Source organism: Botrytis porri (genome assembly GCF_014898465.1).
Source record: "Botrytis porri strain MUCL 3234 chromosome Unknown BPOR_006, whole genome shotgun sequence".
NCBI classification, from domain to species: domain Eukaryota; kingdom Fungi; phylum Ascomycota; class Leotiomycetes; order Helotiales; family Sclerotiniaceae; genus Botrytis; species Botrytis porri.
The window spans coordinates 2,988,234-3,015,902 of NW_024066080.1; the positions used below are offsets into that span (position 1 = coordinate 2,988,234).

Genomic DNA, 27,669 nt, shown 5'->3' on the forward strand with positions numbered 1-27,669 from the left:
AGTAACTTCAAATTCAAATTCGGTAAAGGTTAACTTAATGTTACCTTTATATCCCAAAAACACTCAATTGAGATTGAAGAAATTGAAACCTTCATTAATAAAAAGTTCCGGAAATTATTAGATAAGCTACCACAAAACCAAAAGGGTATAAATATAGTAGATTTGTAGGAATAAAAGTATTACCGAACCCTATTACCTTCGATAATAGAAGAATGTTATAAGGAAGAGATATCAGTAGATTATGTAATAATGAACTGGACTATTTACTATAATAAATTCTATGGAATTCATTAATTAAATAAAGAAGTAATCGAATAGTTCTTCAAGAAAAGAAATACAAGGAACCAATAATCTAATAAAACAAACAAAAAACAAGTTACCTAGTAATTAAATACTATAGGACAAGTAGAATAAATATACTATAAGATCAAAATAAATGAACAAATACAATAAGTCATAATAGATTTAGGGGCTATAAGAAACTTTATTACATCAGAAACTATAAAGTACTTAAAAGTTTCATTTCAAAAGAAACAAAAATCCTATTAATTATAGTTAATTGACAAATAATTAATAGAATTTAACAGGAACATTTCACAGGAGATATAATTAGTACAAATGAATATAACCTAATACTTAAAGGTTATATAGCTTAATGTTGTACTATTGAGCTAACAACAAATCATCTTAAGGATACTATAATTAAAGGTATATAACTTTAGAATAAATTAATCACAAGAAACAATAATATTTGATTAATATAAAAACAATCATAACGATATGTTCAAAGTATTCGCAAAATGTAACATACATTAAGAAAAGTTAAATACAAATAACATTAACGATATAGGACATTTAGTCCAGAATCCTTTATTAAAAGCAAAGAACAATACACCTCCTTTACAAATATAAAAGCTAACGATATGGTACGAAATTGTAATTAAGACAAAGGAGTTTATAATACTAAAATAGTACAAGAAATATAAACATGTTTTCAAAGAATTAGAAATCCATAAGACTTTAGTAGAACATAAGCTATAAAATTATGAAATAATATTAAAGGAAGATAAGATACTTATACACACTCCAATTTATTCAATATCAACCAATAAGCTAAAGACACTCAAAGAATATATTGATGACAATTTGACCAAGGGATAGATTAAAGAATTCATATCTTAAGTGGCAAGTTTAACTATATGAGTATTCAAGAAAGATAATATTAAGAAACTAGTTATGAATTATAGAAAGCTTAATATACTTATAAAGAAAGATTAATATCCACTTTCATTAATTATGGAATTAAGAGATCAATTAAACAGAGTAACAATATTTATCAAGATGGATCTACGAAACGGGTATTACTTGATTAAAATAAAGAAAGGCAAGGAATGGAAAATTGCTTTTAAAACAAGATACAAGCTATACAAGTATCAAGTTATGCCATTCAGGCTAACTAATGTATCAGCTATTTTTATAAGACTTATAAACAATATATTGTTATAATACTTGGACACTTATTGTATATATTATTTGGATAATATTCTAATATATTTAAACAATAAGGTTTAATATATTAAAGATATTAATAACATTCTTAAAAGTTTAATTAAAGTTGATTTATTATATAAATTAAGCAAATGTGAATTCCATGTTATGGAAACAAAATTTCTAGGATTTATTGTATTAAGTTAAGGGCTCAAGATGAGTAAAGATAAGATTAAAGTAATGCTTGAATAGAAGTAGCTAATTATAATTAAGGAAGTATAATCCTTTTTAGGATTTGTTAACTTTTACTAAAGATTTATTAAGAGTTATTCAAGAATTATTATACTCTTAATCATATTAATTAGAAAAGATCAAGGAAGCTTTAAATGAACCATTAAAGCGTAAAAGTTATTCAAAACGTTTAAATAGATAGTGACCAAGAAGTCAATACTATTAATATTCGATTTTGAGAAGTAAATTATTATGAAAACAAACTTTTTAGATTTTGCTATAAGAGTAGTTTTGAACCAACCAGAACAAAATAAGAAATAGTAATTAATTACATTTTATTCTCGAAAACTATTATCAGCTGAATTGAATTACGAAATATATAATAAAGAATTATTAGTAATAGTTAATATATCTAAAGAATGACGAGTTTATTTGGAAGAATCAAAATATATAATATAGGTGTATATAGATTATAAAAACTTGATTTATTTCATTATAATAAAATAGTTAAATAAATGATAGGTTAGATAATCGGAAATTATAGTCAATTATAATTTCAAGATTTTATATATTAAAGAATTAGAAAACACTAAAGCTAATATTCTTAGCTAAAAATCAGAATATTAAAAAAATAAGTTGTACGAATTATACACAATATTTAAGAAAAAAGACAAATCATTAATTTATAATGTATTATAGCTTACAGTTATTTATATATTGAAAAACAATCATTTTAGAAACCAAATTCAATCATATTACAACAAGGATGCTATAGTTATACGTATATATAAGGCAATAGAATTAGGATTCATAATAGAAAACGAAATTATATACTTTTATGGGAAAGTATACATTCCGAGTCAAATGATTAAGGAATTTGTAACAGAACAATATAGGTTACCGGTATACGAATATCAAGGAATTACAAGAATGTTTATAAGAATCCGGAAAATTAGTTATTTTCTATAAATGAGAATAATAGTTAAAGAAATTATTGAAAGTTGTAACATTTGTATATGAAATAAGTTATTACAATATGCTTTGTATAGTTAGCTTCAAACCCCAGATATAACTTCTCAGTTATAAAAGTCTATTACATAGGACTTCATGGTTAAACTACTACTTTTAAAAGATTCTATTATAAAAGTTGAATATAATACAATACTTAATATAATAGATAGATTAATCAAATTTGTATATATAATATTATTCAGAGAAATATAGGATATTGAATAATTAGTATATATATTTCTTAGAATTATAGTAAGTGTTGGAAGTTGTGGCACGTGCTCTAAGCTACTGTGCATATATCACTTCCACTTCGTAGTTAGATTTTACCTTAGTACAATTAATCTACATAGTCAATAATACATGCATTCCACTGGCCTGCTCCTTTATTGTGAACAGGTTATGAGCCCGGTAGCTCTGCAGTAAGACTAAGGCCGAAAGCTCTTTGAATAGCTTACGTTGCCAAAGGAGAGGTTGACGACGAGAAGCTCCTACGCAACGCGACGTCAACATACGAGGTGCGCACAGCAAACAGATTGCTGAGCAGCGACAGCGAAGTAACCACTTACATCGCGCCTTTTCCTCAAGTAAGAAAACTACGAGTTATTACTGAAAAGACCATTCATTCCAGCTTAACGCTGAAGAGCATCACCTGCTACATAGTGTTCGATATCACTTCAAAAATCATTATCTACAAATCAAAATTCACTATTCTTAATTACCCCGCCTTGAAGAGAATTTCTCCCTTCAAACACTAGTACATCCCAATCGGGACAGCGCAGTCTTAAACAGTTCCTCTTCCACTCTTTCATTCCACCATCAATCACGCCTAGGTCATCGACGCAAGCTTTCTACTTGCAGAACCTTCAAAATGAACGAAGACACTGGATCCAAGGATTACTCCAAGCGCATCCCTCCTCTCACTCAAGAGAATCACGAACGCTGGACTCGTCAAATAAGAATTCAACTTCGAGGAAAAGGTTGGTTCTATACATGCGAAAAGACATTGCATGAATATGCACGGATTGCAGCAGCCGACAACTTAATCCAGGATTTCGAAGAACTTCAAGTCTCCAGCGGCAGCGGCAGTACCACTACAAAGATTCGACTCAATATCGACAAAAAGGCCACCTTTCTTAAGGACGACGCTAGTGCATTATCTTACATCTGTCGCTCATTATCTGACGATGATGAGGCTTTAGTGGACGAATATGATACAGCAAAGAAACTTTGGGATTATCTAGCCGTCAAATACTCCAGAATCGATGATATCGCAGCAGACGAGTACCTCCTCAAGATCAAGACCTTCTCTTTCGACGATACCCCTGATATGACTATTATAGGTGCATGGGATAAGCTCAAGGATCTTCGACGAAAGCTCTTATCTGCGGATGCTTCAGCCGGTGCTTTGTGTACAGATAAATCACTCTTTCAAAGCCTGACCTTGTCTCTCCCTGATGAGTACAAAGTCATCATTGATATGATCCGTGTCGTCAGTTCTACTCTAAGCATTGACGATAAGATCAAGCATCTACAGGTCAAAGAGGCAGAGATCCAGACCTCTGGAGACTCGGCACACCTTGCAAAAGGAAAGAAATATGTCCCACCTCATCGCCAGCGTAAGGCTAGCACAAGCTCGGAGACCGACACATCCATCATCACTTGCGAACTCTGCGACAAACCTGGCCACTCAGTCCTAAAATGCTTCCAGCTCCGTCGCGCCAAGCGTCTCTTGAAATCCGATTCAAAGCACAAACAGAAGAGAAGACAATCCACCTCTCCAGTGCGAAAAGACAAAAAACGCAGGGAGCACAAGGCTCATATCGCCGAATCAAGCTCCGATGCTACTGAAAGTGTCGTCGATAGTGAGTCTGATTCTGAGCATTGTCATCTCACCAAAGAAAGTATTAGTAAGGCATCCCCATCGCAATGGTACGCTGATACCGGCGCCACTTCACACATGTCTGACCAACGTTCTCTATTCAGAAGTCTAATTCGTACTCCGCGACGAAGGATAACGGTTGGTGGGGGAGCTATGTACTCGGATGAGCGAGGAACAGTGGACATGGTGTGCAAGGATGGAACAAGGACATCATTAGCTGGTGTGCTATATGTACCTGGATTGGGGGTCAACCTGCTCTCAGCCAAGAGAATTTGTGAGGCAGGACTCAAGGGTACATTCAGTCTCAAGAAGATGTATTTCACACCAGAAAACGATAAGAATAATAAGATCATCAAAGCAACAATGAAAGATGGGATGTATATCATCTCGCATGTGAAACCAGGATACGAAGATTCTGCATTCTTTGCGCTCTCTGCAGAGATCATTGATGGTACAAAAGGGGAAGTCGAAGAATTAACCATGACGGAGAAGGAAAGATACCTTATCTGGCATAGACGCTTCAATCATCTCGGCCCTGACAAAATCAGGAATCTGCACAAAGTCACTACACTCCAGAGACCGATCAAGGTCCCTTCAACTCTTGATGTCTGTGAAGTGTGCGCTCTCACAAAGATGACTAACAGAATCCCAAGTCAACTAAGTGCACGAAAATCCAAAAGGCTAGAATTGATCCATTTCGATGTTGCTGGCCCTTTCCCAAGGACCATTCGAGGGCACAGATACTTTCTCCTTATTATCGATAGCGCCACAAGGGTAAATTGGGTCATCCTATTGAAACAGAAGAGCGATGCAATACCCTTACTGAAAGCCTGGAAGCAAGAAATTGAACTTGCTACAGGAGTAGCTGTAATTGCTGCCAGAACCGACAATGCACCAGAGCTTCTTCAAGCCGTCCGGGAATGGAAGACTGGTGTGCGATCAGAGGTTACAGTGGTTGTATCGTCTCACCAAAATGGTCCAGCTGAACGCAATATACGCACCGCAGAAACCGACATGAGAGCAATGTTGAAAGAAGCTCATTTACCATTAGAATTTTGGGACGAAGCTGTCGAGCACGACGTATACATTCGAAACCGCACTAGTATTGGCCCAGATGCAAATGGAATCGATCGAAGCCCACTCGAAGCATTTACAGGCACATTACCAGATATCGATACATGCAAGGTCTGGGGGAGTCGATGTTACGCCTATATCAACCCCAAAACCATCCCAAAAGGACAAAGGCATGATAAACTTCGCGACACAGCAAGGGTTGGGATATTCCTGGGATACTCAAAAGACACCACCAAGCATATAAAGGTTTATTCACCAGAGCTAGGTTATACTTACCGCTCTTATCGTGTTACAATCGACGAAAGCTACAAAGGAGGGGATCTGGATCTCAAACTCAGAAACTGTGTAGCTGGATCACAAGGTACCAAGAATATAGAACCTGATCGCAGGCCTCGCGGCAGACCTAAGAATGTCCCTGAATCATCGTCTATTCCAGTCGATCCACCAATATCACCAAATGAAATAATCACAGACTCGATAGAGGTGCGCTTGCCAATACCAAAACGAACAAAGACTGAAATACCACGCTTTGATGAAGATGAATATGGAAATATCCGACAAGTGGCTGATGATTTAACAAGACCGGCAGGGGAAAACAACAAAGAAAGTGATGTTACTTTACCTGATATAACTTCACCACCTGATCATACACCACCGAAGTCAAGGGCACCTGAGGATATAACTTTACCACTTGATCATACACCATCGAATTCGAGTACATTACCTGAGAGTGTATTACCTGATATTGCACTACCTAATGAAACTTTACCACCTACTGCATCTACATCTGCATCTACTTCCACACCACCTTTGAGATACAATCTTAGGAAGAGAAAGAGAAGCGATGACGACGATATAGAAGAACAGAGAGACTCCAAAATCATTCGGGCCTTACTTGCTTCCTTAAATAAGCCAGGATCAGAATCAATTGAGCACGCCATGATTGCCATTCCAAATATTCATCAATTCGAACAGGAGACGAATAATGAAATTGCTTCGAAGATCTTGACTATTTTAGCAGATGCACCAGCAGAAGCTGAGACCGCTCTACCAGCAACGGAAATACTCGGGATCAAGATACCGAATACATATAAAGAAGCAATGGCAGACAAAAAGCACGCGAAAGACTGGCAAGCTGCAATTCAAGAAGAAGTAGACTCATTGGTCAAGAATGGCACTTGGGAAGAGTTCATTTTACCACAAGGGAGCAATCTAGTTTCAACGAAATGGGTATTTGTTGTTAAGACGAAGGATAATAAGGTAGAGCGATTCAAGGCCAGATTAGTGGCTAGAGGGTTCAGCCAAGTTTTAGGTAAAGATTACAACGAAACCTTCGCCCCCACTGTTCGACTCGATACTCTTCGCCTTTTCCTTGCAATTGTTGCAAGAGAGGACCTCGAGTGTTCCCATTTCGATATCAAAAATGCGTTCACCGAATCACACTTGAAAGAAGAAATCTATTTAGCACCCCCTCAAGGTGTTCATGTTCGTCGCGGCCGCGTTCTACATGCACTTCGGAGTCTTTATGGGCTAAAGCAAGCTGGTAGAGATTGGAGCCTTCTTCTGAAAGGAGAGTTAACCAAGATGGGTTTCGTACAAAGCCTTGCGGATCCGTGTTTATACACCAATCACCCGCGCCAGCTAATTCTCCTAGTGTATGTAGATGATATTGTTACTGCTGCTGCACAAAAACGAGATATTCAATGGTTTTATCACAACCTTTCTGCTCGATTCAACACCAAAGACCTGGGGGAGATTAGTAAGATCTTAGGAGTGCGCATCATTCGTAACAGATCAGAGAGAGTGTTAACTATGGATCAAGAAGAGTATCTGGATGCAATGCTTACCCGATTCGGGATCTCCCATGGTCAACACACTCCAAGGAAGATACCAATCTCGGATTACAACCAACTACGACCAACGCTCCCAGACGACGAGCTCACTGATGTAAACGAATACCAGCAAGCAATCGGCAGTACGATCCACCCTATGGTTTACACTAGACCGGACATCGCATTCGGTCTCGGGAGATTAGCACAAGCTATGTCTAACCCTGCCAAACATCACAGCGTTGCACTCAAAAACCTTATGAGATATTTGAGGTCAACTATTAAACAGAAACTACGTTTTGGGCCTGGGGGAGTTCAATCAGATATTTGCAAAGAATATGACCTCCTACAACGCACCATCAAAGTATACACCGACGCAGACTGGGCAAGCGATAGAACCGATCGAAAAAGCATCTCTGGTGGGGTAGTAATGTTCTATGGTGGACCAATCTCATGGGCAAGCAAGAAGCAGACATCTGTAGCTACATCTAGTACAGAAGCTGAGTACATTTCCATGGCGATGTTCACCAAACAAGGGCAATGGGTAGCCCAACTCTTGAGGGACTTAGAGCGACCACAGTATATCGGGAGCAACAGCGGAGTTCAAATGCTCGGAGACAACCAAGGAGCGCTAGCGTTAACCAAGAACCCACATCTACACGAGCGATCAAAGCATATTGACATATGTCACCACTTCATTCGAGATCTCACAGAAAAACATCTAGTCAATACCAGCTATGTCAATACCAGCTATGTCAATACAAGTGATATGGCTGCAGATGGATTAACAAAACCATGCGCAAGGGTGATATTTGAGAGATTCAAGAACATGCTGGGGTTTCAAAGAGAGTAAGCTCTTTGGGAGAGTATTGGAAGTTGTGGTATGTGCTCCAAAATCGACTAAATCGACCAAATTGACCAAATCGACCAAAATCACTGAATCCACCCATTTCACCTATTTCATCAGATTCATTGGATTCATCTTACGTCGAATTTATCAAAAAAAAAAAAAAAAAAAAAAAAAAAAAAAAAAAAAATTAATGATTTCAAGAAAATCACGTGGAATAACAGATAAGCTTAAGGTCTGTTCGCATACGATCGGATTTTGATGGTCTACCATATTAAAACAGTAACCCTACGATCAAGGAATAACGAATTTCGAAGCAATCAGTTATTGGGCGTATAAAAGGAATTTTAAAGAAACTAACTACTGAAGCTGAGAGAGTAAGCTCTCTGGGGGAGTGTTGGAAGTTGTGGCACGTGCTCTAAGCTACTGTGCATATATCACTTCCACTTCGTAGTTAGATTTTACCTTAGTACAATTAATCTACATAGTCAATAATACATGCATTCCACTGGCCTGCTCCTTTATTGTGAACAGTAAGTATATATAAAGTATTAGATGAGATAATCTTGAACCAAGATAAGCTCTTTACCTTGAGATTCTAAACTATCTTATTAATATTTATAAATGTTAAGAAAAAGTTATCGACAATTTTTTACTTATAAATAGATAATCAAACAAAAAGAATTAATTAAATAATAAAAGTATATCTTAAATGCTATATAAATTATTGATAAGATAATTGGGTAGAACTATTACCTATGACACAATTCGTATATAATACATCGAAAACGAAAACCATAAAAATCACTTTAGTACAAACTAATTTTAAGTTTAATCTATAAGTATATAAAATTCCAATATTATAAAAAGTTAATGTCAAATTAACAATAATATAAGTCAAATAGTTGAAAGATCTTCAAAAATAATTGACTTTTAATTTAAGATTCATATTTTCCAGAACAATAATGTACTATAATATAAAACGTAGTATGAAATCTATATTTAAAAAGAGAAATAAAGTTTATCTATTACAACAAAATATTGAAATCAAAAGATTAAATAATAAACTCGATTACAGAAAACTAGGATTATTCAAGATTAATAAGATAATAGAAACAATTAATTATCAATTGAAGTTATTAGATACAATAAATATCCACCCAATATTCCATATATCCTTACTCGAATTAGCACCATTAAGAATATTAAATATATTATTTACAGAAATTGAATCAGTTAATTTAAATGTTATATACAATATTGAAACAATACTAGATTACAAATATATCAGAAACAAGATTAAATATTTAATCAAATGATTAAATTATTCATATTCAAAAAACATATAGGAATTTAAGAAAGATCTCAACTACCCTAAAAAACTACAGGCATTCTATCTGAAGTACCCACATCTGCTAATAAAGCCTCAAACTCCGCCTCAAACAATAAAGACAATAAAGGGTTGAAGAAGCCAAAAAAAGAAGAATTATTAGGAGTAGGCCTAGCATCAACATTTGCTGTTTCCTTTTCTATACACTCCATTTCAATCTTCTCCTTTTTTAATTTCTCCTTCTCCTCCACCTCCTCTAATTCATTTATAATCTTCAAACCACAACAAATCAGCTTGTTATCTCGAGCCTGAAGAAATTTATATTATTTTTGTAAATGTGTAAGCCGAGTAGCAGTAACCACCATTAGAGAAGCAGCCTTCTCTTCTTTTTCATCTAATCTCTTCTGCTCCTATATCAGACTACAAAAATCGGCAATAAAAGAACTAGAAACATTATATTTCGTATTTCGATGAACATATTTATTATACTAAAACGAATTTTTTTTAAGAACAATACAAATACGAGAGTTCGTTTTATAATAAATACAAAATAGTATAATATCACCTTGAATCTTAATCAATAAAGTAAGTTTAAAAACATTTTTTATATTTTCTTAATCAAATAAGTAGTATAATGAAGGAAGTGTTTATTAGGACTATATTGTGAAAATGATTATTGATAAAGAAATACTTGGGATAAGTATTAAGCTAAAAAGGGGATAGTGTTATGATGATATCCAATATATTGTGTTATATGGCCAAACGATTATGTGATGGACCTAAAGGATCTAGGGGATTGAAGAATAAATATCTAGATTTATAAGATCTAAAGGATTCAAGTAGAACAAAGCCTTATAATTCTGTAGAGAATGAAGGTTTATATAAGGAATAGGGTTTCTTTATATATAGAGCTTTATGCTTAAGAATAATTATTAGTTTTATTACTATAGTTATAAGAATTGTAATTAGTTATAACCTTATTGAATTTCTATTTGAAGTTTAGTTTAAATCATTTCGAGAGATCTCTAGACACTTCCACGTGACTCTAGAGGCAGCTCCCGTAACATTTATAATATACTTGAAAAGCTACTAATTTATAACTTTCATACTCATTTAATATTAATATTCAATATTTATCCTTTTTTCGATTCTTAATATACTTATTGAAGTATTTCAATTATTCTAAACCCATCTCATTATTTATTCATTCATTAGACATAGATTTAATAGCTTATTCCATAGAAAGATTTATTTCAATATACTAATTAAAGAGATAAACTTATTCTTAAACTACTAAAAATGAGGGAATAGTTTCACCCTTTTTATTTCCATATATTATTGCTGTAGCTCATTCTTAATTATTTAACTATACTAATTTGCTTTTATTACATCTCTTAATACTAATAATAATCATTACTATATATAGAAATCTTTATTCAAAATACTTTATTTCGTTTATATGTTTACAATTAATCGAAACCATTCTTTAATAAATTTAAAATCCTTATAAAAAACTCTTTAAAAATTATAAACATAATTAAAAAATATTTTTAATTCGATTCAATAATAACTTTACAAATCAATACATTTAAAGCTTTTCAACATTCTTTACATCCTTCAATTCAAAAATATAATTTATTATATTTTTCATATTCTTAAGTTTAAATAAAAAACCTTTCGAATCTATATCAAGTATATATTTAATAATAATATTCTTTTCTAATTCTAAAAGATTATAAGATTTATATTAATATTCTGTATAAGGAATAAAACTATTAATTTTATATTATAATATTATATATAAAATATTATATATATTAATAATCTTTTAAATACTTTATTTTCTATCTTTCTAAATAATTTCAATAGTAAGAAATATACGGACTTCTTGATTATTCGAATTTATAATGAATTATTAATAAAACATATATTGAAAAAGAAAGGTATAAATTGAAATGAAAATGGGCTATATACTAATATAGGTTATATACTGATAAACTACATTACTTAAAATAAGGTGGTTAAAGGTTTTTATACCTGATTTTCAAGTTCTACGACTTTCGGGTTCGGATCCGAAATAGTTTTCGATTTAGACGCGTGCATATATGACTGAATTCCTAGTCATAACCTAGTCATGACTGACATGCTTTAAACGTGCAGACTCAAGGAAAGTTGCACTTGTGGCGTTATGAAGAAACCTGGGATGTCATTGTTCGCATAGCATATATAGATAGTAAGCCATAGCTCGCTCATCCTTTCTTCCCAAGACTAAATGTGTTTCAGATCCAACGACTCAATCGGATTTCACTTCCCAGATTGTACAAACAATCTCCGAACTTGATGCGGGACATCATTGTTACACTACGCCAGATTCTCCATCCGATGTTGAAGCTGGCACAAACGCAACAATCCAGCTTGAATACACTTCAACATATGATGGAAGTGGGAACGAAACATTTTATGCTTGTGCAGATGTTGTAAGAAGCCATAAGAAGCCCAACTACAAACGACTGAGCACATCGTTCCGGTGGACTGATCATAGTATACATTTAGACTTTCGTAGAAGAGAGTGATTTCACCACAAGCGTCTCTTGCTTCAACGCTACTGTCACCGGTCCTTCTACTGAGGGCATAGCGAGCTCTGTCGCAACATCATCTGCAACCTCTACATCAACGGGATCCTTGACAGTTTCATTGTCTACCACCTCAGATTCATCATCATCGAGTTCCAGCGGGCTATCTAAATCAGCCGCTGCTGGTGTCACAGTCGGTTGTATTGCGGGTGGTCTCGCTTTGGTTGGATTTGCAGTATTCTTGTTGATGAAGAAATACTCGTATAAGCCTCGATTTAGAGGAAGAGAACACGTCGGAAGCGTTAGATTGAGTACGATTGAGTACGATTGATGATAAAATCGCACTCCAGAAAAGCTCGGTATAGAAGCTAGGCAGAGGAGATGAACACCATACTCTTGATTGGGGAAGTAAACTGGATAATACGGCAGGAACAGTGGATGTCATGATGAACGTTAAAAAGAACATCTGAACATGAGGAATAAATGATGATATTACCAATATTAAGATACCAGATAAGTGAGTGCGGTATGTCAAGGCGTTCTCTGGGACAATAGTGACAGTTGGCCAGCTTCTAGCGTTTGTACCGAGTTGGAATTTTAAAAACATGTAGTATGTATCTGTTTGCATATGTCCATCTTATAGAAATATACTAATATCGAATATTCTTTCGAAGGCAATGAGGATGTTCTTTCTAGGAAATCTGCATATCCACGGTCGATACTGGCTGCTTAAGCTGATGACTTAACGGGAGATACCACAATCAGAAGATTGAATCAAGATTGCTGCCTGAAAAGAAGAGCAATATCCATTTCGTATCTACGTAAAGGTGAAGTAAATAGTAGAGTAGAATCTGAATGACATGATTCATCCAAGAAGTGTGTTTGAAAGTGTTCTGATGTTATGTCTTCTATCACGGATAGTATACATAACCATTGCCATAATCATCATTTGTGAAGCCCACCAGAGAACTTCATACTCCTTGCATATAATAACCTGACATCTCTAATCTTAATACCAGTTGCCCAACTGTGTTCTCTTCTGCTAGATCCGCGGCGTCAAACAAACCTCCGCTTCCTGCTTGGGCATGGAACGTCTTCTCGCCGTACCCTTTCTTTTCAGTCAATCCCCTACAAACAGTGACAAATACTCCTACTCTCTTTTTGAATTTTTCGTACATTATATGGATATTCTCATCTTCGACTACATTGCCAGTATTTGCCTTTGCTCCCGAAGCCTTCTCTCTTGAATGCTTCGAGAACCGTAGGATCAGGCCGAATATTTCTTCTAGTAGTTGCATGACTGGCTTCTGTCTTTTCCTTAAGAACAATGCAAATAGCATCTTATCGAGCACACGTTCATGGTACTCTCTGAGACTCTCCAGCCCCTCGTTTTGACCGAGCGAAAAATTATCAGAGTCCATGCGTTCTTCAATTTCATCCAACTTTCTCTGAAAAACACCCCATGTTGTTGCGATTCCAGTATCGAAAAAATATCCACAGACCGCAGAAACGAAATGATGAGCCTCTATACGGAATTTCTGAGCAGAGGGATGGATGTTATGCCACGAGGATGTCCTATCCGTGGCATCACGGAAAATTGCTGACACAACATATAGCATTCTGAGAGTACGGAGTAGTTGTTTGAAAAGCTGGTCATACTTGTAGAGGATAATGGGGGTTAGAATTGATTCCAACGGCGCAGGAGGTTTGTATGAAAGCCGTAGGAAATCTAGGGCCTCGATTGAATTAGGGTCCATACACCGTTTGATTTCTTCTTCGGACATATCTCGAACAGCAAAACTCAGATCCCCTGGAAGAGATTTTTGTCTTTGACGATAGCTATCAATGGAAGAGATATGCGCAGGCTGATAAGATGCATGACTTTCAGTGAGAACGCCCATTAATGCAAGTCGTAATTCAGAGCTCGCTGGTGGCCATGTGTCTCTACCGCCAAGTCGTAAGCCCATAGTTCCACCAGATAAAGCCACTCCTTTTTGTCTCTCGGCACTTTCTAAGTCAGGATCAAATAGTGCATGGGAGAGTCGGCTTGAAAAAACACCGTTTCCCAACAGATGAAAGTCTCTTTGAAGAGATAGATGATCTCGTAACTTATGAGACTTAAAGAATAATTGCATGCAAACACTATTGACCACTCTAGCTTGTGCAGATATAATTGGATTAAATGAGAGTATAGGGGCCAGCGAAATGGGCGGGGAAAATATTGATTCATCCACTCGTGAAGGCTCTGGAGCCGACGAGAGACAGTCCTGTAAAAGACGTTTAAACTTAACAGGAGTTGATGGCTCCTTTAATTTTGAGTCCAGTCGATTAATGGAAGCTACAACACGAGTTTGAATCTCTTCTTTGGGTCGGCCGAAGAAATCCAGATCAAAATTGTAAAGCTCATACCTGGACTCGTTCGCTGTGGGTTCCGTCGTTGAATGATTTCCCGAGAATTTCCGGAGTGCGGCTGTTAAATCCCGTTCGTATTTCAAGGCTTTAGTCTCTACATCCAGTATATCCTGCCAAGAATACCTCCACTCAAGAGCTGGTGGTGCAACTGACTCCACAACCTCCATTTTCGACAAAGGATGGTCTATATGGTGAGTCCGTAAAATTCGAAGGCTCTTACCCACTTCAAACATTATTTGGGCATCTTCAAGTGGCATGAAGGAAGGAACATTTTCAAGGTCCAATATAAAGTCAGGTTCATTCAGTTCGAGACCAGCTTCATCCACCCATTCTTTGTTGTCGACCTTCACAAAGCTCTTCCCAGAACCATCCTTGGTTAGCGGTACGCCACCTTCTCTTTGTAATCCAAGCCATTCACCTGTAAATTCAAGCCAAGGCACTGATACCCTCGAAAGTATTTCAAGAAGAATATCTCGGAGAGAGTCTGTCCTATGTTCTAGAAGTTGGATCTCTTCAAAAAGCGTTGACAGTATTGCTTCATCACTTTTCTTTGGCAATGTCTTTGTCACCAATCGTTTGAAACATGTGAGAACTGAGTGAACAGGGTGAAACAATGCTTGCAGCTGTAATATGCTCTCATAATCAGAAGCGCTTACATTCAGCTGTGACTGGATGGTTGCAAGAACAGTTGAAATAGACTCTGCCATGGCGATTCGACCTGGTGACTTGTTTGTTGAATAGGTCTTTTCGACAAAGTCTTGAAGAAATCTGGTAGTATTCCCGCACTCGTAAAAAGGAGCCAGAAAACAGGTCAGAGATTGTGCAGTGTGACCAGAGACCCGGAACTTCTGAAGGGTCGCAAAAAATGAACGCTTCTCTACGTCCCACGCAAAGAACATCGAATTTCTACCTAGTCCTAGTGCGAGGACCGAGGTAGCGAATATTTTCGAGTCCACTACATGATGAAGATTATTTCCAGCATTAAAAAAACCGTCTTCGGCAGCTAATGCGGTATCAAACACTCGAGCTCCAGCTTCGGTCAAATAAGCCGTTTGAGGTTCATTAAATTGCTCGATAGTAAAAGAATCCCATGTTTGATAGTTCACAGGCTCCTGTAAAGGCTCTTGCTCCTGTACCATCCAAATATCAAAGTCTTCAGCTTCCTCGGACCCCACTGGTTCATTGCAAAATGTGTCGCCAAGAGGTTCGCCAGATTGAGATGGAGGAACAATTGGCTCTACTGGGCCTATGGGTAGTTTTGGTATACCGAAAAACAATTCATCATGTTGACATTGCTCTGCAACGTCTGGTAATTGAAAGTCAATGACTGTAAATCATTAGCACAGTATATTTGTTTACTTCACACAAATAGTTGGAACGAACCAGGGAGTCTAAGATCTGAGAAAAGACTATTTGGTTGTACTACATCATCAACACATCTAGATAGACCCCAAAGGTCTGGTATAGCAAACACATTTCCTGGATCTCTTTCGTCATCCATTTTCATCATCTCAACTAAGATCTGAATGTACTGTGCTCACAGGCGGGGGTTGTGGATGTTTGACGCGCTCCAACGCGTCTGCGGTTTAGGCGGACGTTAAGTCCGCTAGCGTAGTTATTGCAAAAGGCTGATGGTGAGGCTGAGCTTGGTTGCAATTTGATGTTTCCCTCCAATTCAATATTTGGTAGTAAAAGTAATACCGCCCAAATGCCACCGAAAAAGAAGAAAGGAAGCACACGAGCTGCTTCGACGCCCGTTGAAGACCAAGATGCCATGGCAATTGATACTCCCAAAAAGGCCGAACCACCAAAACCAAGCTACAATATCTTGAAAGACCCATGGACGGACGAACAAGAAACCTCATTGTTCAAAGGTATTGTCAAATGGAAACCAGCGGGTAGGTCGATAATCAGTCTTCAGTATATGGTTTAGCAAATCAGACGAATTAATCATTGAGATCAGGCATGCATAAACACTTTCGCATGATTGCACTTTCAGAACATCTACGGAATCACGGCTATGATCCTCGTGTTGAACAACATACTCGGATCCCTGGTATATGGGAGAAGTTGCGAACATGTTACAATTTGGATGTGATCGATGATCGCGAAAATTCATTCGATTACGAAGAGGATACCGAAGACCGGTTTCCCGAGTTCACGTTGCCCGACGAGGAGTATGGAGAGATGTGCTTCATGCGAGGGAAGCGAACTAATGAAGAAATAAGTGAAGCCCCTTCGTCACCTTCAAGATTGATGGAAACTTCAGAACCAAAGGAGTCACCAGAGCCCGAGGTTCATGGAACCACCAGAAAAAGGAAGAGGGGGAAAGAGAGAGCAAGTACTGTTGACACAACAGAGACGAGAACATCACCACCTGCACAAAGTTCGCCACCAAAATCTACCAGAGCGGGAAGGAGTGCCAATAGAGCTGCAGGAAAGGCGAAAGCAGAATCGGGTTCGAGGCAGCAGAGTGTTGCAACGGTCACAACCGTGGAAGATGGAGCTGAAGACGACGAAGAAATCGATGAAGGCCTCGAGGGAACACCGACGAGACCTAGAGGGGCGGATACGAAGAGATCTAGGGCACAATCTTCCAATAGAAAAAGTAAAAGAAAGAGATAATGGATGCGTATTTGTGTATATTTGTATTGTACTAAGACATGATTATGAGGAGCGAGGCGTTCTTTGGTGGTTGTTTATACCTGTACATAGCGGTTCTTGTATTATATGGCGTATGGCTTTCATGGCAGGAGATGGAGATCAAACTGGATGTTTTAGTAGCACTTTTACCAGAAAAATTACTTGTGTGAAGAAGTACTACCCTGTTAAAAGTGGCTGTTCTTGTACTGTAGAACAAAAAGCGGAAACATACCAAAGAGCTTCTGCTCGGTTCAAGGGAGATGCAATTACGAAAAGAAGCATATATGTGAACTGTTTCTATAGTTTATATCACAACTTGATCTATTGCACAGCCACAAGTTTCATTGGTTTTGTCTGCCCACTGTTGAGCCATCTTCAAAGCCACTCACCAATAGAACTTCACCAATTTCTAAAAACCTTAAAACCACGGCATGAATTCGCTGCCAAGACTTACCGAAGCTCCAAAGCTCAGGATTTCCAAACGTCACTATTTATCTCAAGATAACGACTGTTAACAAATTTAATATACCCATTGAAGTTGCCCAATATGCGCCGCACATTACGGCAATTTGCAGCTGTTAAGCCTGCCAGATATCTCGAGGCCAACACACCAACTGGTCTCACTGGCCTCCATACTCATCCCTCGCCCCGCTCCGCTCTACTCTACCTCTACGCCTCTACCCTCGACAAATTAAAAGAATTCCCCTCTACTTCTCTGTATCGCCAATCCACCGAGGCCCTTACAAACCACCGTCTAAAAATTGTGCAATCTGTTGTGCCAGCTGGATACGATGAATGGGCAGCAAAGGCGAAAGAAACTCTTGCTGCGCATCCAGAAGTTTTCACTACCCCGGAGGGTGGCATACACTTTGATCAGGGGAAAAATAAGAAAGTGAGCGCCGGAGGTAAGGTCTTCGTACAGTCGGAAATTGCGAAGGAGGTTGATTGGAGTAAGGAGGAGTGGGACGGAGAGGAAGGAAGTGCAGAGTTGGAGGGCGTGAGGACGACACAGGAAAGAAAGGGTCAAAGTGTTTTGGCTAAGGAGAGACCTGGTGAGGATGAAAAACAGGTCGTCTGGGAGAACGAACCTGCTTTGAATGTCGATCAGTGAGTTTGATTTATCTGCTTAAGATGAGATGTGGATGTACTGATATGCGATGATAGAATCGAGGAAATCGAGAACAAAATTGGCGCTGGATTGATCGAGGAGGTCATTCAGGTCGCTGAGGGCGAATTGACCCTCACTAATGTCTTATTGAAGGCCAAAGTGTAAGTGAAATCTCAGCTTCTTTCGATTCTTCGTGACTAATGGAAAATTGTAGATGGGAGGATCTTGAGGAGAAGCCCGTCGAGGGGCAGTGGACATATTTCATGCGCGACACTGGTACCCCAACTACCCAACAACCACCTCAAAAGTAATGCTCTACCTAAAGATTCGAAACTAAAGAATGTATAGTAGAGTCTGTACATAGAATAAATACATGCAATGAATATCCTCCAATAGAACTTCACCCTTTTGTAATGACATCACTATAATCACATCTGCAAGTGCAGGCACGCTTTCAGCCATTGATACCTTAGCTTCTCAAATTTATATGGACATAGCATGCAACAAAATATTCTCAAATTTCCGAGCAGTCACTTATCTCATCTGTGTCCCATCAAACACTCGACGATGAACTGGTTCCACCACTCCGTTTCTTCACTTGTATCCCCGGCTTCACACCAACAATGGTTCCTAGAGCTCTCACCCACCCTAACTCCTCATTAGGCTTTGCTGCTCCCCCGATTATGCCAGCACCGCTTGTTCCGTGTCTATGTATGTCGCTCATACCCGTTTGTCTTCTATGAACTTTTGGTGGCAGTTCCTCTACTATAACGTCCGTATCAGATTCTCGTCTTCCAGATGCCGGTGGCGGCGGAGGGTGCCTAGGGTATGAAGGGGGTGGAGGAGGCCCAAGTCGTATCGGTGCCGACTTCTGTTTCTTGCGGGACTTCGAGTGACGTGCTCCTGGCATCCAGGCCAAAGTTTCAGACTGCGTAGATTTCTTCATTCTCGGAGTAGGTCCACTCATCAGACCACCGGGCTGGGTTGCTGCAAATCCAGGTGGTGGAGGAGGTGGAAAGTTACCGGGATGTCCTGGTCTAGGAGGCATAGGCTCGGGTGCTTGTCTTCGCGGTCCAGGCATTGGCCACATGTACATAGTTATCAACCAGCCAGGCTCAATCACCGATTCCCATACTTGAGGGAGGATAATCTCGCCTGTGGGGCCAACGAGATCGTAGTGACCATCATTGACGCGAGGACCAATGATATCGACATGACGGAAGGCTTGTTTTACTAAATCTTCCATTCCCTAAGATGTTAGTAGTCAGCGAGGATTTATGAAAGTGTCAAGAAACAATGAGGATTAGTTTAAAAATAAAGCAATCAGCATACAGCCCATGTAGACACTAAATGGAACGGAAACGTGAATTTCCTTCCGACAGCGTCCTTGAACTTTATCGCTGGTTTTACTCCCTTGCCATCGGATGCCACAGGAGAGTAAGCCCGATCTTTTCCCTTGGCAGCTCTATTTTCTGCAGCCTTTTTCTTGTACTCATCTTCGGCGCTTTTCCTCGCATGTTCCTCCTCTGCTCGCCTCTTTGCATGTTCCTCTTCTGCTCGTTTTCGTGCGTGCTCCTCTTCCATCTCCGCCATTCTCTTATGACGTTCTTTTTGCTTCAGCTTCTCAAGGTGTTCGTGTTTCACTCTCTCTAGTTTCGTTCTACTGCGTTCTTCATCTGATAGCTCTTCCGGTGATGGTGGCAATGGTATTTCGGTAGGATTAGTGTTGGGAGTTGATCGCCTTGTATAATCATAATAAGTTCCACGATGGGCCGGTCGTGTTGTAGATCGCTTTCGTTGTCTTCCTCGATCTTCTAGAACATCATCATCCTTTACCATATCATCTGTCGCATGTTTTTTTTCCTGCTCTTCAACAAGCTCTTCAGTCGATCTTTCGATTGCATGTTTTCTCCTCTCAGACGTTACAGAATGCTCGGATCGGCGCCGGCGATGTAAAATCATCTCTCGCTTATCAATGCGCTCGTATCTATCTCCACTGCCTGGATGTTCTCTGCTCCTCTTTTTGGTCAGTTCCCAGTCGTCATTTTCTCTCATACGTCTTTCCAAAGAACAACGTTCACGATCCGTTGCATAATCCGAGTCTGCATGACCTGGAGATGGAGATCGTTCCGGGCGTATCCCCTCAGAACTGTCTCGCTCTCGCCAGTCATCTGAATCTGAATCCAATGGGGGTAGTGGTATCTCTGCAGGGTCTGGTATAGATGGATGTGCTGGAGAATGGGCTGTATGCGAATGGTCTGGGCTATCGAGGTCACCAATTGAGATTTTCTTCATGGATTTGCTGTTTTTGCCTTCTTTGGGTTTCTTTGAAGGAGTTGGCCAAGAGCCCCAGCTTGGTTCAGAGATTGTTGGTTCAGAGATAGTTTGGTCAGGAACAATCAGGTCAGAATCGGGCGATGGAGGACTAGTTGGGGATGTTCTTGGCGGGGCTGGTCCGGCGATTGGAGAGTAATCGGAAGCAAGAGACTCCGGAGGATCATTTCCAACAGGCATGGGTTTTGCCGGTGTAAATTTTGGTGAAGTTGGAATAGGATTGAATCTAGATGGCGGAGAAGGTGAAGATACAATGTGATCCGAATGTGTAGGAGATGACAGGACGTTCTCCGGATCTGATTTTCGATCCAGAGGTTTCCGTCTCCAGAATCGCCAACTCCACACTCTTGGTACCTTTTTCTTTTTCCTGCGAACTAATAAATCGCCATCTATGGATAGACCTGGAGGTAGCCGAGTACTGCCTGTAGAGGATGAACCATCATTGCTATCGCTGTCGCTATCTGTATAGCCAACATTAGTGGAAGAACCAGCTCTGCGTCGATTCCAAATACCTGGGATACGCGATGCAAGACGTTCTTTAATACCCGCTTTGTATGAAATCTCACTGCGAGAAATTGATGAGGCAATCATATCCGCAGTTTCTGCCGTCACTGCAGCAGACCCGTACTGTTGAGCGAATTGCTCCAAGGTCATTCGCCGAATACTATCCGCATATATTAAAACCGTTGTAAGCATACATACTGGAATAGCAATGACCCAAAAGATGAAAAATTGATCTCCGCCTGGCTGAAAATTCCCACCCATCGAAAATATTGCCGCGATTATGGAGAACGGGAGTAATACACCGCCAAGGTAGGTCACTCTATTGATGCTTTGGCGGGTTTCCAGATCTAAGGTCTCTCCACCACGAATATGCACTCCTGACTTAGAAGAGGTAGGGGAAGAAGTATCGTCATCATCCTCATTGTCGCTTCCACTCTCAGTTTTGGCCTTCGTCTCAAGACCTTCCTCCACAACTTGTCCCCACACAAACAATTCCGCATAACGCTTTGCTTGCTCCAAAAGTCTTTTGAATCCTTCCATCCTGGTGTCGTAACGAGGCCTCCAGAAAGCCCCAGTACGATCCAAAGTCCAAATGTTAGACTCTATTAGATCGCAAATTTGATGAATTTCGTGATAAGGAATCAATCTAGATGCACATGCATGTTCAATTACCTCGCCCAGGGCAAATTTCCATTGTCTGAGTACGATATCCGCAAGTATCTCTGTGAGGTCATCCCAAACCAGGATGCGACCAGGCGATTCTAAAGATTTGAAAATCTCGTCTGCTAGAGTCAGAGCTGGGTCATGTTTTCGGGATGGTCTCCAATTTTGCGTTCCTTCTGGGAGACTGTTGAGGGCATTTGCAAGAATACTATGGCAACTCGCAGTCTGAAACTGTGCGCCTCTTCTCGCCCACGATTGATTTTCGAGAAGCAACAACACTTCAAATAATTACCATTAGTATATGATCTAATTAGAAAGAAAGTTTGATCTTACAAGTTTCACTCCCATCCTTTTCAGGAAAGCACGCTAAAGTCACGTGACACAATTTTACACTTATTCCATTCCAACTTTCATCGGAGATGCCTATCGTTTGACACGGTAGCATGAAATCACCAACAACTTCTTCATTGGCTTCGGGCAGCGGAGTAATGTTTGCCACAATCTCGGGATGGTCCAGAGCAAAAGTTCGAACTTGCTTCTCATTCCCTGGTCTCGTCAAAAATTCCAGCTTATTCAATTGCCCGCTCTTTCTCATCGCATGCGAATCAAAAATATCCACATCTATGTTGAAGTGTAACCCTAAGACCTGCACATATTCAATTGGTAACCCTTCCAAAATATATAATTTCCTCCCCTTATGACGTGGTATGGCGCGCTTCAAGTGATTTGCGAGTTCATCTGGAGTCGTGAAGAACTTTCTCGTGAGGCTACCATTCTGATCTTCTGTAAAGCATGATGTGTGTGGTAACTCGACGTTGAAGCGTGGGGGGTTAGGAAGAAACTCGAGATCTGGAGGGTTGTCGCTTTCAATCTCGACAGCAATGCGAGCCATTTGAATGTGGCATTAATTTATTTATTGACAATGCTCATTATATGGGCTTCTTCAGTTCTTATTGATTCTTACGGTTGAAGGTTGTGCCTGGTAAGAGCAATTGCGCCCCCAAACCGCCCTGATAACATGGACAGGGGGTTGTGCATTAGCGATGTGCAGCCACCGATATATATCTGCTTCTACGGAGAAGAGAGAAAGTTTATAATATTTAATCTGGATCAAAACATATGAGTGCGAACTAATGGCTTTTTGAATAGAAATTTGAGTAAAATTACGTTATTCGATAAAGTGAGGAGGAGGGAGAATTCTGTATATATCACGACTCCTCAATATTCAATTGGGGTCATGAGGGTCAGATTCTGAGATGAGTATGAACACAGTCCGTGATATCACCAAATAGAGAATCATCTGTGGAAGAGGGCCATAAAGATGACTGGTTGATTACTTGGTACAGTTGGTGACTCCTTATCGTCTTGCTCTACTTCTAGAATTGGATTCAATATCGTTACTCCATGTTGACATACATGGAGATCTCGATTCTTCTATATGATAGATTCATCTGTCGTTCATCGATGCATTGCCAGAAGCCAAAAATAAATCTCAGAAATCAGTCTTGATATCCAATGTATTCTCGTTACGTGAAGTCGTCTCACAGGCCCTAAACGGGCAAAGAGGTATCTGGGTTGCGCTTTGGAGATGCTCCACTATATCAATAAACGCCATCATAGCCCGTATGCGGAGATGTTTTGGATTTCAAGAGCGTGCCTGGCTGCTGTCGATGCTCAATTTCATATACTAACACTTTGAGAATTTTAGAAGCCTTTTCATCATTATTAAAGAGTCTTAATTGCCCTCTTCAGCCATGGAGCCTTCATCTCTGGTCAAAATTTTCTACATGAATCCCCGTACATCTTTCAATCCCTATCACTTTTTCTAATATTGGTACGCTAAAAGCATATCATATTCTTTCAAAGCCTGTAAAAGATATCATTTTATCATGAAAATCCCCTTCATAGTAAATCTGTTAGCCTTATACCGTCAACGTGATTAAGCCACGTAGCAGTTACTTCAGTCATATAAAGATGTCATAAATCATCTAGACTGGATAAGGATACTGGTATGGTCATATTCAAATATCAGAAATGTGCGCGCCATCTAAAATAGTTAAGAAGACTTTGCAGAAGATCATTTTTTTACTAGATGAATTGCTGTGCTAGAAAAGTTTAAAAGACAAAGATGATCGACCAAGGTCTTCAATATCATTGGGGGGGAGTCATTATTTATTACTAATGTGAAAACATGAATGATTCAATGTAGTTCTTAAAATTAGCCCCTATTTAGTTGTCGAGATTGCAATCAAAATGAAATCAAACCCTCTGGAATTCACATCATTTATCAAAATTTGGGAAACGAGGAGCACGTTCTCTATTGAACCACTATGAGTTTTTCTTAATTGTAAGTATACAAAGATATTGAAAATCACAACACAAACGAATCAATACTAGTCCCACTGAGCACACTCCTGTCAAATTGGTTCTGACATTGACTAGTGTTTACCGGGCCCAGAATAAGCGAGACTAAGGAGAAGCTTAAGTGCAGACGAGATGTAGTTCAAAATAGAATCTATCTACAAAAATGGTTATGACGCCTTGATAATCGTCAAGCATTGGGTTATATTACAAAATTGGTCAGAATTCATACACAAGTGACGAATTTGCATCTGAATGAAGTATAATGCCTCAGAGATTAACTGGCTGGTGTGTCGAATTGCGAGAGTTCTTGGTATATCTTGGCTTCTCAGTATCGAAAGTAAGGACAGAGATTTTAGAATTCGAGACTTATCCTACACTAGATCAAACCGTTTGAAGCTGCCTTACCACTTTCAGATTTACCAAACCCGATTCTGACAACGATTCGCTCATCATGAGCACCTCATATCTATTGTGGGTTATGTAAGAGGAAATCTGGCATGTTCGAATATGAACTAAGAGCTCGAAAGACTTTTTGGGGATGGAGAAGATTTTCATAGATAGTACGGTAGATTACTCAGACTAGTCAGTCTGAATGGAAATCTGGATTCTACTTAAGGAATCCTTCACCCAAATTCTACGTCAAAAAACAACCACACACATCCTACACCACAACCCATACAAGTGCCTTATACTGTTCAGATTTCTCAATCAATTATCTCTTCAAGTATATCTCATACACCATCATATCCAATCGTCGTACATACCACATTATCACCACCAGTCAGAGACAAGTTCTTTTATCAATTCAACATAGTTGTGACATTTACAATCATCATAACCAATTCAAAGATCTCTCTGAATATCACGACATTCACATTACACCCACACTATTACTATCGCTATTACCAATCATTTCACAATCACATAAGATTGCGTTACATCCAGTCTTTCAAATATCTCCCTACATTTAACGAGATTCTTCAATTGTTTCGAATCTACTCCTTTACCGCCACAAATTCGAATGAATTTATCTGAACCACATATCAAGTCATCATAAACCTCGACATCGTTTCGATATAAAACTCTTCAATAGAAAGCAAAAATTCACCTGCTTCACACCCCACATCTTATTTCGCAATGTCCGCTTCGCTTCCATTGCTTCGACAATCGAGCCGATTGACCTCCCCTCGTGGGGTTTTTCGCTTCCTCGATCTTCCTGGAGAAATCCGCAACAAAATTTACGAGATGGCAACTTGTGACATCGAAGAGCCCGAGCCACTTGATAGCATGGACACAATATCTCTCCCTGTGTTTAAGCAGAATTTTAACCTTAATCTATTGCTAACTTGTCGTCAAATCCACGACGAAGCAAAATACGTCATGATGACCAAGAATCTTTACGTCGAAGTCCAACTATCGGGGGTAGGAAGAAGATTGAATAACGACTTCACGTCTATGCTTTGTTTATACAGAATCCCAGTTATCCGTATCAAGACAGACATAGATCCCGAAGACCGTTCTTTCGATGGCTGTGTCATAAGATATCGCGTATCTTGTGATGAACCAAGAAGTGTATGGGAACGAGAATCGATTGACTCTTTGGTCATACTGCATCGTCACATGAATCAATTTCTCGAAGCTATCAACCAGACTCAATGGTTTGTCTCAACATGCACACAGATACGTTCGTATCATGATATCACACTTCAAAACCCTTTTGTCTCCAGATCCGCACATGCTGGTGACAGTCGCAGTCAATTATCCATTCAGGCCTTACAGAACAATGAAGAAGCGCTTCTATCTCCATTCTCCACTATCAAAGAAGGCCCAATGTATATATCCAGGGACTGGTCGGGTTCTCACGTACAACACAACAATACGAGACCTCCCATAGTGACCTCTATCTCGATGGAAAGCGTGTTGAAAGACTTGGATGAATTGATAAGGAAGGGACGAGACCATCACCTTCAAGGTATATACGTGTATGCCGAAGGATTCTACAAGCTTGTCGATTACAAAATCACAATTCTGATGAACTCCCTACGCAACATCATAGTCACGAGACTTTATGAAAGGGAAGGACTAGAACCTGAGGATCAAGTAATCGAAGGAGAAATGTTTGAGAATCAACTAGCCGAGATATACTCCACAGTCTGCTACCATCGTGCACAGAATGCTCTTGCGGAAATGCGTCATCTTATGGATAATGGTTTGGGTCAACACTCACTCGAAGCGTGTGATATTGTTCACCAGATGGCATCACAAGCTCGAGCCCCGTTAGCATTTCCTCAGTTCATTCCAAATCTAGAGCGAACTGCAGATCACATATTCATGGAAGCCGTTTCATTCAGGCTTTGGGCAGAAGTACTCAGCGGAGACAGATACGGCATTAACCAGGCTTTGGTGAAGGTAGAATTGGGTCTCGAAATGGCTCCCAATCACCCTGGATTGAGAGCTGAGAAATATCGTATCGTCCGCCAAAGATTAGAACCACTCCTTAATCTTTCTGTGGCTTGGAACGTGGCTCATCCATAGTTCACCCATAGGTACCAGTTCTATCTTGAGTAGTATTCTTTGATAGAATACTTATTAGAATGATAGGATGGATGAGGGATTCTTTTGTCTCGGTTATAGCATTTGAATGATTTAGCACTGCAGATGGATTGATATACTTTTTTCATTTATAGAACTTATGTTATTTTGTACTTAATCCGCTACGATAGATGGCCCTAAATGAGCGAGGGCCATCTAAACTGATTATATTGCGTTGCAGATGGATGGATATACTTTTTTTTAGTTATAGCATTTGAATTATTTTGTACTTATTCAACTACAGTAGATGGCCCTTAACGAGCGAAGGGCCTCTCAGCTGATTGTTGTTTGTTTTGTTCTCGGAGTACCATAGATTGATATAATAAAAGCACTTTCGCAAACTTTGTGTAATGTCCACTAACTGAACAAGTGACCTTCTTCAAGGATTCAACCACATTTAACGTATATTCCATTCCACCCCGCTCTATTTCAGAATTTTTATTTCATCTGTATCAATACAGAATGGTACAATCATAATGACTGAACTTTACAAGCACAATATCTTCGATACAACCTGAGATTATAGTTCCATAAATTACAATATACCAACTACTTATCTCTCGCCCAGACGATAATGATGTCTCATCGACCTGAGTTTGTGTTATGACACGGAGAACAAAGTATTCCATCCTTCAACATCTCTAAAATGCAAGATATTGCACCACACATACATTGATGTTGATGACAATATGTATTGACCCGAAGATATATTGGAAAGATTCATTTACGAATATGACTCAAGGACCGTCAGTAAATAAACCCTCAGCCGATCACCCCGCCCCATCTC

At 39.0% G+C, this 27,669-nt stretch overlaps 6 protein-coding genes across 6 annotated transcripts; 4 read left to right on the forward strand and 2 right to left on the reverse strand.

Moving 5' to 3' along the window:
• Nucleotides 1-11,961: 11,961 nt before the first annotated feature.
• Nucleotides 11,962-12,732, forward strand: EAF01_005369 (uncharacterized protein; the record flags this gene model as incomplete). The annotated part of the gene is made up of 4 exons (XM_038913624.1): nucleotides 11,962-12,007; nucleotides 12,060-12,166; nucleotides 12,243-12,573; nucleotides 12,635-12,732. 4 exons carry the CDS (start codon nucleotides 11,962-11,964, stop codon nucleotides 12,730-12,732), a joined length of 582 nt encoding a protein of 193 aa, XP_038771710.1.
• A 501-nt stretch (nucleotides 12,733-13,233) lies between these two features.
• EAF01_005370 (uncharacterized protein) lies at nucleotides 13,234-16,184 on the reverse strand (the record flags this gene model as incomplete). Its single annotated transcript, XM_038913625.1, has 2 exons — nucleotides 13,234-16,001; nucleotides 16,058-16,184. The coding sequence occupies 2 exons, from the start codon at nucleotides 16,182-16,184 to the stop codon at nucleotides 13,234-13,236; spliced, it is 2,895 nt and encodes a 964-aa protein (XP_038771711.1).
• A 198-nt stretch (nucleotides 16,185-16,382) lies between these two features.
• On the forward strand, nucleotides 16,383-17,299 carry EAF01_005371 (uncharacterized protein; the record flags this gene model as incomplete). The annotated part of the gene is made up of 2 exons (XM_038913626.1): nucleotides 16,383-16,572; nucleotides 16,638-17,299. 2 exons carry the CDS (start codon nucleotides 16,383-16,385, stop codon nucleotides 17,297-17,299), a joined length of 852 nt encoding a protein of 283 aa, XP_038771712.1.
• A 565-nt stretch (nucleotides 17,300-17,864) lies between these two features.
• Nucleotides 17,865-18,736, forward strand: EAF01_005372 (uncharacterized protein; the record flags this gene model as incomplete). The annotated part of the gene is made up of 3 exons (XM_038913627.1): nucleotides 17,865-18,424; nucleotides 18,482-18,586; nucleotides 18,640-18,736. 3 exons carry the CDS (start codon nucleotides 17,865-17,867, stop codon nucleotides 18,734-18,736), a joined length of 762 nt encoding a protein of 253 aa, XP_038771713.1.
• Nucleotides 18,737-18,978: 242 nt separating this feature from the next.
• Nucleotides 18,979-22,818, reverse strand: EAF01_005373 (uncharacterized protein; the record flags this gene model as incomplete). Its single annotated transcript, XM_038913628.1, has 3 exons — nucleotides 18,979-19,674; nucleotides 19,758-22,204; nucleotides 22,260-22,818. The coding sequence occupies 3 exons, from the start codon at nucleotides 22,816-22,818 to the stop codon at nucleotides 18,979-18,981; spliced, it is 3,702 nt and encodes a 1,233-aa protein (XP_038771714.1).
• Nucleotides 22,819-25,427: 2,609 nt separating this feature from the next.
• Nucleotides 25,428-26,825, forward strand: EAF01_005374 (uncharacterized protein; the record flags this gene model as incomplete). The annotated part of the gene is made up of 1 exon (XM_038913629.1): nucleotides 25,428-26,825. The coding sequence occupies one exon, from the start codon at nucleotides 25,428-25,430 to the stop codon at nucleotides 26,823-26,825; it is 1,398 nt and encodes a 465-aa protein (XP_038771715.1).
• Nucleotides 26,826-27,669: the final 844 nt, after the last annotated feature.